The sequence below is a fragment of the Cynocephalus volans genome, chromosome 2, assembly GCF_027409185.1.
Source record: "Cynocephalus volans isolate mCynVol1 chromosome 2, mCynVol1.pri, whole genome shotgun sequence".
NCBI lineage: Eukaryota > Metazoa > Chordata > Mammalia > Dermoptera > Cynocephalidae > Cynocephalus > Cynocephalus volans.
In genome coordinates this window covers 198,331,909-198,350,132 of record NC_084461.1, presented here as the reverse complement: position 1 = coordinate 198,350,132, position 18,224 = coordinate 198,331,909, and the positions used below count along the sequence as shown (strand labels likewise).

The 18,224-nt window shown below is 46.9% G+C and overlaps 1 protein-coding gene across 2 annotated transcripts in view; it reads right to left on the bottom strand.

Annotated features, from left to right (window-relative positions):
* The window catches only part of SSH1 (slingshot protein phosphatase 1), a 59,832-nt gene extending 41,855 nt beyond the window's left edge, over window positions 1-17,977 (bottom strand). The window contains exons 1-2 of one of the 2 annotated variants that reach the window (XM_063086023.1): window positions 17,841-17,977; window positions 13,333-13,373 (exon numbers count right to left, since the gene is read on the bottom strand). In XM_063086023.1, the coding sequence (XP_062942093.1) occupies window positions 13,333-13,373; window positions 17,841-17,909 (110 nt within the window). In that variant the 5' untranslated portion in view covers window positions 17,910-17,977. Of the gene's footprint in view, window positions 1-13,332; window positions 13,374-17,722; window positions 17,791-17,840 lie in introns of those variants that run through there. The other variant, XM_063086024.1, reaches the window with a different exon arrangement.
* Between the last annotated feature and the right edge of the window lie 247 nt (window positions 17,978-18,224).

Here is an 18,224-nt window from a genome sequence, read left to right as displayed (position 1 = left end):
AAAGAGGTCATAGGCAAGAAATGCTGGCAGGGCTCATTACAAATGTCGCTGCTGCTGGGGCATGTATTGTTTGGCTAGAAGGCGTGGGCTTCTCTCAAAGAGAAGGAATGTCCAGAAGTATTTCAGACAGTAAGAGACATTCTCTGAGCTGGCTACACAGCTCTCCTTCAACCACCGGGTAGGAGCAAGCAGCTTAATCTACCAGCAAGCTCGCAAAAGCAGGATTTTTTTTCCCTGCATACATAGGACAGCAGATGGTATGCCCTGAATCAGCTCGGCAAACCTTAGGACAGTTCCTTGATGGTCCTCAAGAGCCCTCAGGCCCCATGGAAGCCAAAGTGCTGTGTTTCTCTGTGCATCTGGTATACCAGGATCTGAGCCCCCTTAATGAGGGCAAAAGGTATAAAGGCTTCATTGTGTGGGAAATGCTATGGCAGCAAAGACAACCTAGTCAGCCAGAAATAACAGGCACACAAAGGAAATGTTTTTGAAACAACTCAAAAATTCCAAGAACATATTATCTCAACTGTCCCAGGTTCTTAGCCCTTTCTTTGGTACGTAGTCTATCCCATGTTCATTAGTCACCAAGTTCTAACTTTTTCAGGGGCCCCTTCCTTTCCTATCTCTCTGTCACCACCCAGTTTTGGTCCTCCTCACCTCCATGAGCCCTGCAACACCCACTCAGCCCCACTGTGCACCTGGCTCTGTGCTGGGTGCTCAGAATGTTCCTGCAGGACAGAGGTGTCTGAGAAAATAGTCATGTTCTCTACCTGCACTGTCCAATATGGTAGCCACTGGCCACATGAGTCTTCTAAGCACTTAAAATATGGTAAGTGTGAATTTGAATTTGTCATTTTATTTAAATTTAGTTAATTTAAATTTAATCTTAATTAGCCACATACGGCTAGCAGCTATAGTATAGGATAGCACTGTTCCCAAAGATTTTAGCCTAATGAGAATAAGGGCAGGGGCCTCCCTGGCCTCTCTGTCTTCTGGCATGCATGCACATACATAGACATATTTACTAATTCTGCCCACTGAGAATGCCAGAGGCTAGCAAGACCCCAATAGCAATAAGCATATGTACAATGGCTCCTAAATTCTATTCTCCACTGAAAGGAACCAGGGCTCTTTGGAGAAATGACTAATTCTGGAGGTGGATAGGGAAAATGCAAAATAAGGCCTCAAACATCTGGTACCAGACAGCGAGGAAGTGCTTAAAGAATGATGTAGACATGTTAAAGGGACACAGAAACCAGCCAGAATGAGATTGCATGGGTCAAACTAGGGACAATTTTTTTTGACCAGTAAGGGGATCGCAACCCTCGCACCACGCTCAGCCAGTGAGCGCACCATTCATCCCTATATAGGATCTGAACCTGCGGCCTGGGTGCTACCAGCGCCACACTCTCCCAAGTGAGCCATGGGGCCGGCTCCAAACTAGGGACAATTTGAACATGGAAATCAATAGTATGATTAAAAGATTATAAACCAGAAAAACTCGAGTTCATACAGATACAAATACAATGAAAAGTACACTGATGGGAAACAGAATATTAACATAATTTTAAAGTATCTCCCCAAGAAATATAGTCATCCCTCAGTATTCACAGGGGATAGGTTCCACGATCTCTCCTTGGATAACAAAATCCATGGACGCTCAAGTTCCTTATATAGAATGGTATAGTATTTGCACATAACTTACACATATCCTCTCACATACTTTAAATCATCTCTAGATTACTAATAATACCTAATACAATGTAAATTCTATGTAAATAGTTATTATACTGTATTATTTACAGAATAATGACAGAAAAAAAAGTGTTCATGTTCAGTACAGATGTAACCATACATTTTTTTTCTCCTGAATATTTTCAATCTGCAGTTAGTTGAAACCATGCATACAGAACCCACAGATAAGAGGGCTGACTATACTTCTTAATGATAAAGGGGAGAAGAATAATTGTACAGTAGAGAAGCCAGGCAAAGCCCACCTTGGTGACCACAGCTAATGTCACCAATAATGGGACAAACCAAAACCATGTGCCACCTGACAGGATTCAACAAGAAGGACATGGCACGCTTGTGTGCTATTCCTGCCGAAGATGCACAACCTGAATCTAATCAAGAGGGAGCATGAGACACAACCACAAGGAGACACATTCTACAAAATAACAGTCCTGGTCATGAGAGTATGAGGAATATTCAGACTGATGAATATTCCAGCCTGAAGGAGCCTCAAAAGATAGAATAACTGAACACAACATTCAACCTTGAACTGGCTCCTTTCATTACCAAGGATGCTATTGGGACACACAGCAAATCTTGAATGGGGTGGAGGATGAGACAGTGGCAATGAACCAGATTGATGGTCTGTGTTGATGGCTGTATTGTGGTTCTGGGGCCTTGCCTGTATTCAAAGAGTGGTGGGGCATCAGGTTAACATCTTACTCTCAAATGGTTCAGAAAAAAAGTTCTCTGCACTCTATTTGTAACTTTTCTGTAAGTTTGAAATTATTTCAAAATTCTAAAAATTATTTTTAAAAATTCTATTTATTTAGATTTTGGCCAAACACTACTTGTAATTTTTCTTTATTGGTAGTTAGTTAAAACTTCAGCTCATTCTACTGATGGTTAGTGTTGGCATATTTCATGGCTTCCCCCTTGTGTCTCTTGGATACTTTTACCTTCACCAACTGAGCAATCTTTCCCTGCCTTAAGACCATTTTCCCTCTCTGCATTTTCCAGAACAGAAGCGGACTTGCTCCATGCACAAAGAAGCAGAGAATGACGGCAGGATCTGCTCTCCCATTTCTTCTTGGTTTGTGTGTCTAGATTTTGAGGGCCCCTCACATATATAGCCCTGACCCTTGTAAGACCTAATTTTAGCATTTCCCTGTTCTGAGATCACATGTTTGGAACGGCAGGGGCCAACCTGCCTGTGCGGGCCTCCCATTGTGAAGGGCACGCGAAGCCAGGATGCTGCAGCCCTACAGGATGTGACTCAGCATCCTGTTCTCAATGTTTGTGGCGGCCAGCAGCTCTGGCACCAGCACCACTGCTGACTTCACCTCTTAAGACCACAACTGCCCAGGGTAATTGGTAGGATGGGCATGCAGCATCAGCTCTCTTTGTGGGCCTCAGGGCCAGATCTAAGACAACCTTCTCTTCCATTCACCATGCTGCATCTCCTTAAGAACACCCACAGGTACGCAGCAGGAAGAGTTTTTCAGAGGAACTGACTTGCTGGTATTTCAAGGACGCCATGAATCAAGCAGTTGATCTTGTTTCTCTCTTTACTTTGACTACTAGGAAGCTCAAAGTCAGACTTGTAGCCAAACTCTGATAACTCTATCAACGTTAGGCCACACATTCCACCTGCAAACCTTCCCCTGATTTCATCTTATTTCCCTCTGCTTTTTGCATGTCCCAGTTTTCTCATTAATGTTAAATTCTACTGTTCTTTATAAATTTTATGAGATGTTTCAAATCCCTCTTGGAAGACACCATGGTTGATGGAGTTTGGATGTGTTGTCCCCTTCAAAACTCATGCAGAAATCTGATCCCCAATGTGGCAGTGTTGGAAACTGATTGAGTCATGGGGGCGGATCCCTTATGAATGGATTAATGCTCTCCCTGGGGGTGGGGGGAGTAATGAGTGAGTTCTCGCTCTATTAGTTCCTGCGAGAGCTTGTTATTTATAGGACCCTGGCACCTCCTCTCTCTCTCTCTCTTGCTTCCTCTCACCATGTGATTTGCTTGTACCTGCCAGCTGCCTGCTGCTTTCTGCCATGATTAGAAGCAGCCTGAGGCCCATACCAGATGCAGCTGTCCCAGAATCATAAGACAAATAAACCTCCTTTCCTTATAAATTACCCAGTCTCAGGTAGTTCTGTTATAGCAACACAAAACAGACTAAAACAATGGTGGACACAGCACACAAGTTGGATTTTTTTTTTACTCAACATGGAATCCCCTGCATTCAGCACAGAACCCATATACAGGCACTAAATACATGTTGGCTGAATTGATAAGTAAGACAAATAACTAAATTAAAACGACCTCCATTACTAGACTGCTTCACAAGAGATACTTCTCCCTCCCATCCCACGTGGTGATGCCTGCCCAGGCATTCCCAAGACCAAGGGAGCAGGTTCCTTAGGGAGCCCTCTTGCTGCAGGGGCAGCTGACAGCTCAGTAGCCTCAACCCCAGACCTAAGGAGCCACTCCCAGACTTCCATCTGCAAGACACAGAACAGCACAGGCGGGCCTGGGCATCTGGGTAGTGACCATGATTTCCAGAGACGGCAGCCAGCCTGGCTCTCTCTAGACCACACCAATGGTCCCCTCCCTGTGGGAATTCTGACTGGACCAGATTTGGGGAAAGACGTCTCAAGAACTCTTCATAAGCATGTGCCAAGCCTTGACTGGGAATGGCTTCTGCAGGCACAGGGTGGCCCCAGCAGGGAGGGACCAGACATTTCATAACATAGGACCTCCTGACAGCCTTCTGTGAAAAAAAGTCTTTTTAAAAATAGCTTCAAAAGTAGCCATTCAGGAAAAAAAGAAAAAGAAAAAGAAAGAAGAAAGAAAATCTGTAAAAATAAAGGCACACAAGAATGATGTTTCCCAGATAAAAGCCTAGTAGAAGTTTCACTGGAATTCGGAAGGAAATAGGTCACATGTGGTTTTTTTTCCCTCTTTGGTACCACTTGGTAAAGTTAGGTCTTCTGTGGTGAAATCACCTCAAGTCCATCTACAGAGGGGAGGAAGGGCAGCAGGAGTGGCCTCACCTACCACCACCAACCAAAATAATGGCTACTGTGTATGAGGCAAGGGCCAGACACCACACACAAGACAAGACCCTTTCTAGGCCGCAAAAGGGTCCTGAGAGTGAAGAGAGCTTTTCCTCAGTTTGGGGAGGGCAGATGGTTGGCCCAAAGTCACAATTGCACAGGTGAGTTAAGTGGTGGGACCTGTACCTGATCCAGAGGCCCTGCTCTGTCCACACCCAGGCCCCACCTGCATGACCCTCTATGCAGCAGCTCCTCCCATCTCACTGTGATTCCTGCCCAACACTGTGGGGCTGGCCAGTGTGGTTTTCTCATCAGCACATCGCCCCCACCATGGGAACCATCAACGACACTTGCTACAACCCCAAAGTGGGAGCCCCACAGGCCAGATGCACAGCCTTGCCCCCCGAGCTCTATCATCCAGCTCGCCTTGAAAATGGCCCTTCCATATTTTGATTAATCCTGTTTTCTCATTTTCAGCCTTCCTTGCTAGGCGGAGCAATCCGTTTGGATATTCTCCTCTTCTTAGGAATTTTCTACAAAACCATCCAAGTCCAGAGATCTGCCCAGAGCACAACGTCAGCCAGAGATGAGTCCTTTCTTTCTAAACGGCCGCTGCTGTGCATGTGGCCCTGTTCCTGAGGGGGGAGTGCAGCTGGGTCCAGGCAAAAGGTCCACTTCCTCTCAGTGGCCAGACTACTTTTCTCTGTCTCAGGGTCAGACTGCAGCCCTGACTCAGCTACAGGCCCCACAAGTGTGTGACCCTGCTCTCACCATGGGAATAAAACCCTTGACAGTCTGTTACAAAGCTACAGGAATGATGAGAAGCCCAATACAAACACACAACCAGACTGGGGGGTATGAGGAGTCTCATTCTTGGATTTGGAAGCCATAATGTAATCTTGTCTTTTCACTTCACACAGGAGGAAACAGAAGCCCAAAGAGGTGAAGTGACTCGCCTAAGGTTGCACAGCAGATGACACTTTTCAAGACAGAACCTAGGTTTCCTGACTCCCTCTCATAGCTTTGTCCCATTCATGAAGCTGATTACTGTTACCTTCGTCACCTATGATTGGAGCTTGCAAGAGCATTCTGGGTGTGTGCACAATGGGTAGGAAGAATGAGACCAGGCCCCCTGGCATTCTTTTGAAGTATAAGTACTGGTATTTCAGAAGTTTAATGAAACCTACTAGACTCTGAGCAAAATTCATTTTAAGTTAACCTTAGTAATAAGCTTAATTAAGTTCCAACAAAATCAAATTAATTCTTCACCTCTCGTCCTCATTTCTCCTCACTCTACAATGAGTTTTCTAATTAAAAAAAAAAAAAAATTAATACATACTAAACGTAAATTCTGATTTTAAAATCTGATATTCCAACAAACTGCCTGAAATAGCTGAGTTAAACCAAAAGGAATGGCAAAACAGTATAATGGTTCCAGAATTTAAAAGTTCATGTACCCCAATGTTTAAACTTGGTGTCAATGGGAAGCCACAGCCTATACAGCCATGGGGGTGGGCAGGGGAAGGGACAAGGTGAACACAACCTGCATGTCTACCATGAGGGAGTGCAGCAGAGAGGAGGGAATCACAGAGACCTGTGTTCAAAACCTGGCTCCAGCCTCTCACCACCCTCTCCAAACTAGTTTCCTAAAATGAGAACAGTCCCCACATTGCAGGTTCGTCATGATGAAAAGACAGGACCAACTGTACAAAGTTCCAAGTCCAATGCCTGCACCAACATGCACCCAGGAAACAGAAGCTAGCCTTACTATTCCCCCTGATGCTCTAAGTCACGGCACGCGAAGGAAGATATACTACCATTTCTGCTCAGGGAGGTGACAAGACTTGCCTAAAGCACACAGCTCATAGTGGCACCACCAAGGGCTCGAGCAGGAAGAATGAACTGAAAAGCCCCAGTTCTTCCTGATAAACTCCACCCTGCCTCCTAGTGAGAGAGGTGGAATATCAGGAGGAGGGGAAAGAGATGGCTCTGGAATTTGGGGGTAAAGAGCACAGGTTTGGGAATTAATGAGACCTCGAGTATGGGAGTCTTGGCTGTACCACTTACTACTATATAAAATCAGACCAATTACCTCTCCGAGCTGTAGTCTTCTCACCCAGAGAATGAGAATAGAAATGGAGCCTTCCTTACAGGACTTTTGCACAGACTAAATGAAATAATGCACATAAGGCGACTAACATAGGGGAGCATGATTTAAGTGCTGGCTTTCATCTCCTCTGTCTCTGTTTTGTTTTTTCTCCTTAGCACTTACAAACACACACTATGCTGGTACCTGATTGCCTTACTTACTGTCTTGTCTCCACCAACAGAATATCAGCCACAACAGCAAAGATTTCTATTTGTTGTGATTACTGCTATGTTCCCAGCTCCTAGAACAGTGCTTGGTGCACAGGAGGAACTCAATAAACATGCTCAATGAATGGCTCACAAGCAGACAGATAAGGACAGAGGGGTATGGAGACTGACCTAACAGTTACTATATCACCAAACTCCAAGGGGGGAAAAAATCTCTCTGTCCTCTGTTTCCTGGATGTAGCCCAAGACCACATTTAGTTGCTCAATGTGAAACACAACAGAGAAAATTCAATTTATGAGTCCTCCCTGGCCCATCCAGTGCACACTAGGCACTGTGAGGTTCAAGGCAGGGCAGGCCTGGTTCTCAGGGTGGCTCACATCTAGCAGTCAGGGTGGGTTTCTCGCTCCAGGCCTGGGCTCAGAAGGACTCTGTGCTTGGTTTAATACTATGCTGTTGCCATCCTGAAATTCTTAATAACTATTTAACAAGGGGCTCCACAATATTCATTCTGCACTGGGCTCTACAGATTATACAGCTGGTCCTATGGTAGGAACATTTATGTACTTAAGTAAATACACTACAAAGCAATCCCAAGTCCCAAGGAAACACTAAGGAGAGAAAAATGCCTGTGGGAAGAAAAAGAAAGAATCATGGGTCATTTCCAACAGGGGGCATTTGTTGAATGTCGAGTATGGAAGAAGAGGTTCATATCATTATCACATTTAATTCTGACAACAACCCTACGAGCTGTGTATTATTTTGCCCACTTGAAACTGAGGCCTGTGGAAGGTCATATAATAGCTTAGTAAGATAACAAAGGACAGATGCAGGAGTCAAACCTAGGCCTATCCCTCCCTAAGGCCAAAGCTTGTGGGAAAAAATGTAAGGATCAACGAAGGTGGTATTTATGAGGCCAAAATATTCAAAGTGGGGGCAAATCCAAGAGATGCCAAGTCTCAATTTAGGAACAGGTATGTGGGTGCCAAGCATTCACAGGTGAGATGGTCAAACCCTGTGGGGCTCCCCTGGTTCCTGGCCTCTTCCCATGGGCACTGAGCATCCTGACCATCACATAACATACACCCATTACATCTGCAACACTGAATGGAAACCTATGGTTTATCTGTGTTTTCTCTGCATTAGACTGGGCATCTCAAGACCACACGCAGACTGCATTGTCAGGCAGAATTCTGCCTGGTCTATGCCTGGGTGAGCCCCTATCCTTGAGCGTGGATGAGACCAGCAGACAAGATGGGACAGTTGCTCCCTTAATTAGGTTGCCTTGTATGACAGAGGTGATGGGACAGTCATTCCCATGACTATGTTCCGTTATAAGACTCTGTAGCAGCAGACACTCCTGCTTGCCTTGAAGAAGCAAGCCACCATGACTTCTCCAGCAGCAAGAAAATGAATTCAACCAAGAACCCCATGAGCTTGGAAGAAAACCCTGAGCTTCAGATGAGACTTCAGCCCTGGCCAACACCCTGACTGTAGCCTTGTGAGACCCTCCTGAGCAGAGGATCCAGCTAAACCAGGTCTGGGTTCTTGACCCATGGAAACTGCGTGATAATAAACATGCATTGTTTAACCATTAAGCTTGGAGTAACTTGTTATGCAGCAATGGATTACTCATACAGTGACCTACACACATGTCCATCCTCTCCAGCACGGAACACAGAACCTGGATGCAGCGGGTGCTAAAATCTCTTGGCAGGACTTAACTGGAGGACTATCAGTAGAGACAATAAAGCCCAGGCTAAGACAAACCATCAAGAAAGAAAGAGAGAAATCCCAGAGGGTGAACAGGTGCAAAAGCAGGGGTGCTCAACGAAGATGGGGAAGTGTGGTCTGCAGAGCAAGGACATGCCAGACCCCACCCCATCCTGACACCACAGGGGAGGAAGAGAAGGTACAACCACATTTCAGATGGCTATAAGGAGAATGGGGTCCCCTGGGGAATTCCAGGTCAAGACCCAAAGGGGAAGGAAGTGTGGAGAGAAAGGCAGAGGTGGAAGAGAATTTACAGTTTATCAATGAAACCAAATAAAACAGAGAAGACAAAAATCCTGCTGCTCTGGCCCCAACATTTACTTGGGCAGGAAATCGAAAAGAACAAAATCAAAAAATTCTAATGAACATTTTCATGAGCTTGACTTGGAAACGCTACATAAAAAACAACAACATTCACTCCTGATCTACACTCTGGGGACAACACAACCATATTATCTCCCCAGTGACTTGCCTGGCACAAAACCACTTACGTCTCATGCCAGACTGAGCCGGCTCCCAGGATAGCAAGGGAGCCAGGAGCTGCTGCCAGCAGGGCCATCTGCTCACCAATTCCCACAGTCAGAACAGCACGGCTTCCAAAAAGGTACTGCTAGGGGCCAGCAGCAGTCTGCACATGCAGAAAGCAGGGATCAAAGAGAGAGCTGCATCTATACTGCTCTGCATCAATCATTTCATTCTGGGCAGGAGATGATCAGTTCTTAAGACATTTCCCAGAAGGCCTTCAGAGAAGCTGTCTGAATTACAACACTGATTCCTCAAAGTGTGCATTCTTATTGGCATCTTACAGGAAACATAACTGGGTAAAGGAAGCAGGCTGCTTGCTCCAAGTCACAAAGTGTCCAAGGTGGTGGCCCTCTCAGCCCTGGACACAGCACCCTCAAGTTGCTGGCTCCTCTAATTCTTCTATGCTGTGAATTAACACTTCATGTGAACAACACCTTACGAAGGTCAAACATAGCCACCAAGCCCATTGTGGACCTGAATCTGTGCAAGGAGCTTCACACAAACTACTCAACAACGCTGAAAGGCAGTAGTATTTATTATCTGTTTTATAGGTGGGAAAATTGAGACCCACAGATGTAAAGAAACTCAGCTCCTGGTACAGGAGCCAGATACCAAACCTGGGTTTGCCTGACTCCAAACCCCGTGCTCTTCCTCTATACCTTGCTATTTCTCATACACGTCCACAACCTACTACAAGGTCACAAGTTAATCTATTTAAACAGCTTAAATGCTATGTGCAGAGAACTAAGGCCCTGTCACTCAGAGAAGCACCACAGTTGGGATACCACAAAAGGACATGCACCTGCAACATAAGGCAGGTGTGGTACCTGTCACAGAGAGAGGAACCAAGTGCTCCCTGCTTTCCCTGAAGGGAGGGAAGTCACAATGCTTGGCTGGGAGCACTTTTAGCTGGTTGTGAGGATTGCGGCCAACTTAAAAGGCATTGGCTTGTGGAAAGAGCATGGTCAGGAAGCAGGCAGTAGTACTCCTGTCAGACTGAAAAACAGCACCTGCAAAGGCGAGGTGGGAGGAAAGCCTGGCAATGCAGTATGAACATGGAATGCAGAGAAGGCTCTGGGACCAGGAGAAGGAGCATAAAGGGCCACGGGGGAGATCCATGGAGGTAGAGGGATTGATGGATTCGTGACAGAATAGGGGAGGCATGAGGACCTGAGCAATGGCGCCACCAGGGGGACCTTGGAAGAAGAGCGCGGGTGGGACTTGGAAGACCCAATCCATGGGATTCAGCAATTTACTGGATATGGATGAGTCAAAGTTGACTTCTTGGATGACCCAAAAGATGAAACTATTAATTAAGGATAGATGGAGCAGAGAAGAGGAGAGAGGAATACCCTGCTACCCCAATTTTTCTCCCTCCCAGCAGCCCGCAGAGACTAAATAATGGCAGTTTACCTTCAGGACCAATTTGAAGCAGAGACATCTCCTCTCCCTAACTCTCCTGCCCCCAAACGAAAATAATTTGTTCCATGATTTTGCCTCTAGGAGAGGCTTAGAGACAAAAGGCCTGAAAATGCACATTAACAGATGGATGGGAATGAGTTTCAGTCAAAGCTTAAACCAGGACATGAGAACTTTTCTTGTTTGGATAGGAGTGTTAGAAAGCAGGATGGCGCCCTTGGCCTAAGAAAGGGGAGTGAAACATCAAGGCAAGTGAAGAGGGACTGAAAAGGAACCCGAGGGGACAAGCTTAAGACCCAGCACCCCATCCTGAATGAGAACCCAGGTCCCAGACTCCAGCCCAGTCTCCCAGTATCACAATGGTGTGGGGCCCTGCTGAAAGCAGCAGATGGTCTCCCAGTGGTCACAACAGCAGAAAGCAGGCAACGGGGAGAGAGAGCTGGATCAACACTGCTGTGCATCTGAGAACAGCAGAGGGCCTCACAGTGGTCAGAATGATTTGACATCGGGCAGGCACCCACCAAGAGTCAGCCAGAGTCCTCGGCTCTGCCTCTAACCACCAGGATGCGCCTAAGCAAGTGCCCTCACCTGTATGTCCCAGACAGCTGATTTACCTGAACAACTAACTGGTCTCCAGAAAGGTGGTCTGGTATAGCAAACTTGGGTGTTAGAGGCAATAGAGGCCTCACTTTGCATACAGAATTTCCCACATGCAACCTGGGGCTTCAGGTACTTCACCTGTAAACTGAGAAAATACCCTTCCTAGGGATTTTCTTTTGAGGATTAAACATGGCAATATATGAAGCTGCTCTAATGTACTTCTTATCTCTTTGTTAGGTCCCTTCCAGCTCCAAACTGGGCAGAGACGGGGCCTTTTAGCAGTGAGAAAGGGCCACATTTACATATTCATATCACTGCCATTTATAAATTCTTAATAACCAAAAACAACACATAACATTATGCTGTCAGCTAATTAAGAGTAATTAAAAAACAAAAATAGTTCTTTGCCCCAAAAACAGTCTAAGTGAGAGAGCTCGGTTCTATCTCCTGGACAAGAGCCCAGAGAGAAAAGAATGGGGTCAAGGGACAGAAAGGATTCCAACTCCAGGAAAGAGCTGGAAGGGGCTCAGGGAGAGGGGGTAGGGCGCCTGCAGCTGCAGATGTTCCAAGGGCCCTACGCAGTGGTCAGCAAGCCCCTTGCCCAGTTCCTCCTCTTTCAGATAGACTCCAGGCTTCCACTTCCCCTCCCGGCCTCCACCCAGAGCCTCAGCTGCAGCACAGCCCCTTACTGCCCCCACTCGGGAGACCGGCTGTTTCCAGCCTGCGAACCCTGACCTGGCCCTGGCCAACCAAAAACCCCAGGGTGAAAGAGTAAATTTGTCTTTGTCTTGAGCGTAACATTAAATACGATTAATGTTTTAATCCAGCAATTGAAAGAAGACATTTCTTTGATTTTTGCAGGCTAGTATTTCCCTATTCACATAATCTTTAGAAATGTGTGCCACAGTAAAAGTGAATATTTTCCCTCCCTTCACTCAAACACATGGAAACTTCAAAAAAAGGCTAAACATATTTCTCTCACTTCTTCAGGAGAGGTTAACCAGGAGAACGTCCTGCTCTCGGTAAGGAATGGTTGACCCCAGGGTCTGAACACATATTTCCTTTTCCAAGTATTTTTCCTCCTCCTCACAAGATAAAACAGACTTTTTTTTTTTAAAGAACAATATCCCTGACAGTTTGTTTGCTTTTTTAAAACTGAGGTCAGAGTTTAAGACTGGCCCCTTGGTGCAAAGGAATACATTTTATAATGAAGCAATAAATCTTCTGTAAACCAACAAAATACTCAACAGGAAGGCCTTAATGTTTTGCAATGAAAAACAAAAATGCTTCTGGTGTCCACTAGTGAACATAGCAACTGAGGACTACATCTTAAAAAATTTTTTAAATGAACATAGCTAAAGATATGTCACAAGCTCCAAAAAACCCCACCTTGAATTAATAAACTTAGGGGGTTGGGTATCCGTTTCAAATCAGCAATGTGCTTACCTCAAGAGGAATGCCTTACCAAAAGCAGGATGAAAAAGTAAGGGTATGGCATAAAAATTATTTTTTAAAAAAGCAGAGGATTGGTTAGAGCATGGCCTTGAAACACTAAGGTCAAAGGTTCGGTTCCCCAGGCCAGCCAGCCGCCTCCCCCCCAAAAAAAGCAGAAGGAAAATCTGTAATAAAATACATAAAAATGCTTATCATGGTAATACAAAAGGGTGGTAGAATAACAGCAATTATTTTCCTTCTTTTCCAAATGTTACATAATGTTATTAAAGCTGTTTACAGTTAAACATATCTATAATTTTTAAAGCACTTCTCTTGAAGATGCCTTATGTGTAAATTTTAAGGCACTAAAAAATCAGTGTATTCTTTTTGAGGGTTTTCCCTTTGAGAGAGGAAGAGTATTTCTTACCTGCTTGAAAGAAAGACTGGAGAACAACTGAATCTGCTTACCTGAAGTTTAACTTTCGCTCTTCTTCACTGCCAGCCTCCAACTACAGAGAAAGAAAGAGAATGTCACACTGCAGACACCCACTATCAACGAGCCTCAGCCAGCGGTCTCACGTTTTCTATCCTGGAGTCGGAAAAAGATAAAGATGTCCAGGAAACCTGGCGACTTCTAAACAGCCACACCCTTTCCTTACCAATCCTGGTCTGCTGTTCCTCTGAGTAACTTCCACGGAGGAATTTTCAGGTTTCCAAACGTTTACCCACATTCCTGCCCCAGCCTAGTGGGTCGATTCCTGCAAAGTGAACATTCCCTGTCTGGCACTGTTACCCAACACACTCTTGTAGCCCTTAGCTCTCAACTTTCCAGAGTTGTTCTAGACCTTATCCTGTTTTTCTCTGTTAAGGGAGGGGGCTATGCTTTAAGAGAAGCCATTTCCTCCGTCAGGCCGGGCAACAGCTGAGTGACAAACACCATTTAAAAACAAAAACAAAAACAAAAAACCATTCCAGGCAAGTCTTTCACCATGAAAGGTGGCCAGGAATCAGGCTGTCTGGGGGTCTCAAAAGCTCTTGGTGGTTCCCAAAAAGACTTAAATGTTTAATATGAAACCTTCTAGATTACTGGTTTATTTATATAAATGAAAGAAAGAGATATTTAATATTTTCTAAAAGATACAATACTAGGAGGTTGGACTCCTCTTTGGACTCCTCTTAGTATTTATTTTTCTTTCTTTTTTTTTTTCTTTCGGAGAGAAAACTGAAATGAGAAGAAAACACACACACACACCAAAAAACACACACACACACCAAACGGTTCAGCACTTCTGGGACTTGGCATGTTTTTTATGTTACACAGAAGCTCCCATTGAATGGGAAAGAGAAACCTGGAAAGCTGTGATGGCTGGGAGAGATGCAAGGTTGGTTGAGAACAGAAACGAGGCAGAAGCCAGCAGGGATGGGAACAGGGTCCAGAGCTAATGTAGGGAGCGGCCTGGGCAGCAAGGGACACACACAGGAGGTGGCAATTTCAACCAGTAATGAACACACCAGTCCCTAACTGTGTTAAGATAAGGCACCTATGGCATTAGGCAGAGGCATACCAAAACAGCCAACCCATTTATTCTCCCGCTCCCCACCCCACACAGGAGAAGTGGAAAAACCAGGGAAGGCTTTGCTGACCACAGGCCCAAGAGCTTCTGTCCTGCAGTGAAGCACAAACAACACAACTCACACAACAACAAACTTAGGAGACAATGGTGGGTGTAATGCAGTGGTTCTCAACCAGGGGCAAGTTTCTCAACAGGGGACATTGGGCAAAGTCTGGAGACTTTTTATGGAGGGTGCTACTGGCACCTAGTGGGTAGAAGACAGGATGCTGCTAAACATCCCACAGTGCACAGGACAGCCCCCACCACAGAGAATGTTCTGGCCCCAAATATCAACAGGCCGGGGTTAAGAAACCCTGTTCCAACCCAAAAAAGTGCCTGGAGATCTGCCCATGAAAATTAGTCATCTTGAACATTTGTCAAAAATAACAATATTATGACCCACTCCTGAAAATTATTGATTTATCTATTCTTGTGCCCTGCCTGTTCCCACAAAGGGGTTGAGATAAGGTTAACAGGAAAATGACATAAATGAGATAATCGAAGATTGAAAAAAAAGAAAAAAACTGAGAAAGAGGAGAGAGTTGCTTCAGGGTTAGGGCTATGATTCCCCTCCGTTTCCCACACCACGCAGCAGGCCTGGCTGTGTCGGGAACCCACTGCCCTAAGTGTTTCTGACTCATGGAAGGAGGTGCACTCTGATGAGTGATGAAGTGATTCAGGGGCACAGACTTTGCAACCATTTAATTCCTGGTCCCTCTCTGAGGTTTTCAGGATGAAAGGCAAAAGAAGGTCAGTTGTTCCAGAGAAGCTACACATGCCAAAGAATACACTTAAGAGGTAATCCAGTCCTTTTTGATGAGCTGAGGCACACAGAGGGGAAGCAGCTTGAGCTAAGGAAGACAGAAGCAGAGCTCCTGGAACCAGGTCTCCAGACTCCACGTGCACCTGCTCCCTCTTTTCCATCGTTTTGTTTCGTTTTTTTGCAGTTGGCCAATACAGGGATCCAAACCCTTGACCTTGGTGTTATCAACACCACACTCTGACCAACTGAGCCAACTGGCCAGCCTCACCATTCCATCTTGCTTGTTGCCTCAACACATCTGGAAGAAAGCCTTGCCTTCCCGGAAACCTCCCAGCCTCTGCTCCCTCGCCATGCAGATTTACTCAAGTCAATTAAAAGCTGGCTGAGTTTTATTCTATGTTTAGTGCTTGGTAAAAATAATGTTTTATATAATAATTAAAAATGTGTCTAATGGAAACACCACCCAAATGTCTAACACAATGTGGTACATCTACAATGCAATATTATTCAGCCACAAAAAACAATGAAGTACTGACACACGTTACAACATGGATGAACCTTGAAAACATGCTAAGTGAAAGAAGCCAGACACAAAAGGCTACACACTGCATGATTCTACATGGAATATCTAGAATAGGTAAACCCATAGAAATTAGGTTAGTGGTTGCCTAAGGTTGGGGAGGATGAGGCAGCAGGAGGATACAGGTGATGGCTTAAGGAGTATGGGGTTTCTTTAGGGGGTGATGAAATATTCTGGAATTAGACAGTGGTGTACAATCTTGTGAATACACTACAAACCACTGAATTGTACATTCTAAAATGCTGAACTCAAGGTATATGAGTTATATCAACTAAAAAATAATAAAATTTTAAACATCTGCCTGGGACAGGATAGATCAGGTGTAAGTAACACAAGGAATGTGGGGTTTAGAATAAAAAATCCAAGCTGAGAGGCTTTCTGTACAACCCCTTCCTGAAGCCAAGCTCTCCCTTCATTCTCACACAGTTTTTGTGAAGAGAATGAGATTAAGTGCACGAAAGTACTTTGTGAACCGCAGACAGCAGTAACAGGAATGATGTTAGAAGAACAGACCTCTCTGTTGGGAGGAAAGACTTCTCAGTTGCAGGCAACTGGCCACCAGTGTTCTTTGGCCACCAGTGTTCTTTTGCTTCTAATCAGTGTGCAGAGGGGAAACTAGAACATTCTGTCTGTAGGCAAGATAACTCATAAATGGCCTCTTCTTGGAACAGAGGGGGCTGTGGAGGTTCAACCTCCCAGTCACTCTGAAAATGTTCCTGCCCAGCCCACCAAAATAAGGTTGAAGAGCAACACTGTCAGGAGACAGGGCTGTTGAGCCAATGCAAGTCCTCTTCTCTGTGTCACACAGACCTTTTCCCGTGCTACCGGTCAACTCCCCCCTCACCCCTCCATCTCTCCCACACAGAAAGGGCTGGAACAGCCCAGATGCTGGCTGTGAAACTTCCTGGGCCTGCAGGGCTGTTCCTCCCACCTTCTCTAAACATAGTTAAGGGTCTCCTCCTCCAGCTGCTCTGTCTTCAGGCCAACAAGTAGCTTTTCCTCCAATACGAGTTTATACCAAAGGGATCTCCAAGAGAAAGTGGGCAAGACAGCGGGACAAGAAGGTAAGCCCTGCAGCTGCAGAGAAGGGACCTGCTCAAAGGCCTGAGCCCAGCCAAGGGCAGGCAAGACTGCTCTGCAGATTCAGAGGGTGCCAGTTCCCAAATCTGCCCCAAGGCAAGAAGGAGACAGGCAAACATTGTCGGGTCCTGCACAGACCCATAGAAACCCGCACAGTGCATGGATGCATTCTCAGCCCCCGCATGCACCAATGCAACCACAAAAACACCAGAATGGGCCACAGCTACACCGACACATGCACATAAACATATAACCCTGAGTTATATTCCGAAAAGGAAAAACCCAGACAGCCGCAAACGCACGTGAGACACAGAGCTCAGGGCATGCTCAGTCGTTGTCACACAGTGACAGAGGCACCCAAAGGGCAGACATACACAATCCTACAGCCAGAACTCCACAGGCATACAGACAGGAGAACAATTTCATATGTATACAGGGCCTCCCCCCGCGGCCTGCCTCACACAGCATCACACAGGCACAGTTCTCAGCAGACAGGTCACAGAGCCACACACACTCTCACATATACACAGCCAGGTACGCAGGAAAAGGGCACAGACCTACCACAAACCTAGGGTCACACATCTCAGAACCAGCGTCACATACATATTCTACCAATTAGGAGTCCCAGTCGCACATCCAGTCTCCCTCAGTCATCCCCAAATGAGAGACCCAACCAACACACGAACAGTCTCCCTCAGACAGGGGTCACCCGATGGGAGTCCCAATCAACACACGAACAGTCCCTCCCCCAGACAGAGGTCACACCGCACACACAGTCTCCCGCACTGTCACCGCGGTCCGGCCGCCCAGGTCGGTTCGTACCGCGGGGTCTCCGGGCCCCTGCGATGTCGCCCCTCGCCCCTAACGCGCGGCCCCGGCTGGGCTGTCCTCGGCGCGGGCGCCCGGCGGCCCAGCCTGGCGCGGCCGGCCCGGGGCTCACCTCGCTGTTGCTGGCCGAGGAGGAGGCGGCGCTGGGCGTGGGCGAGCGCTGCAGGGTCACCAGGGCCATGGCTGCGGCGCAGCGCGCGGGCACCGCCGAGGCCTCGAGCTAGAGCCGCCGCCGCCGCCGCCGCCCGGGCCGGGCCCGGGGCCTCCAGGAGCCGCGCGCGCGCGCGGGCGGCTGGGCCGAGCCGGGCCCGCCCCTCCCCCTCGGCGTCCGCCTCCGCCGCCCCCGCCCCCACCTCCGCCTCCGCCTTCGCCTTCGCCTCCGCCTGCCGCGCCGGCGCGCGCCGGGCCTGGTGCGCCGGGGGGGGGGGGGGGGGGGGGGGGGGGGGGGGGCGGGGCGGGCGGCGCGCGTGCGCGGCGCGGGGGCCCGAGCGGCGAC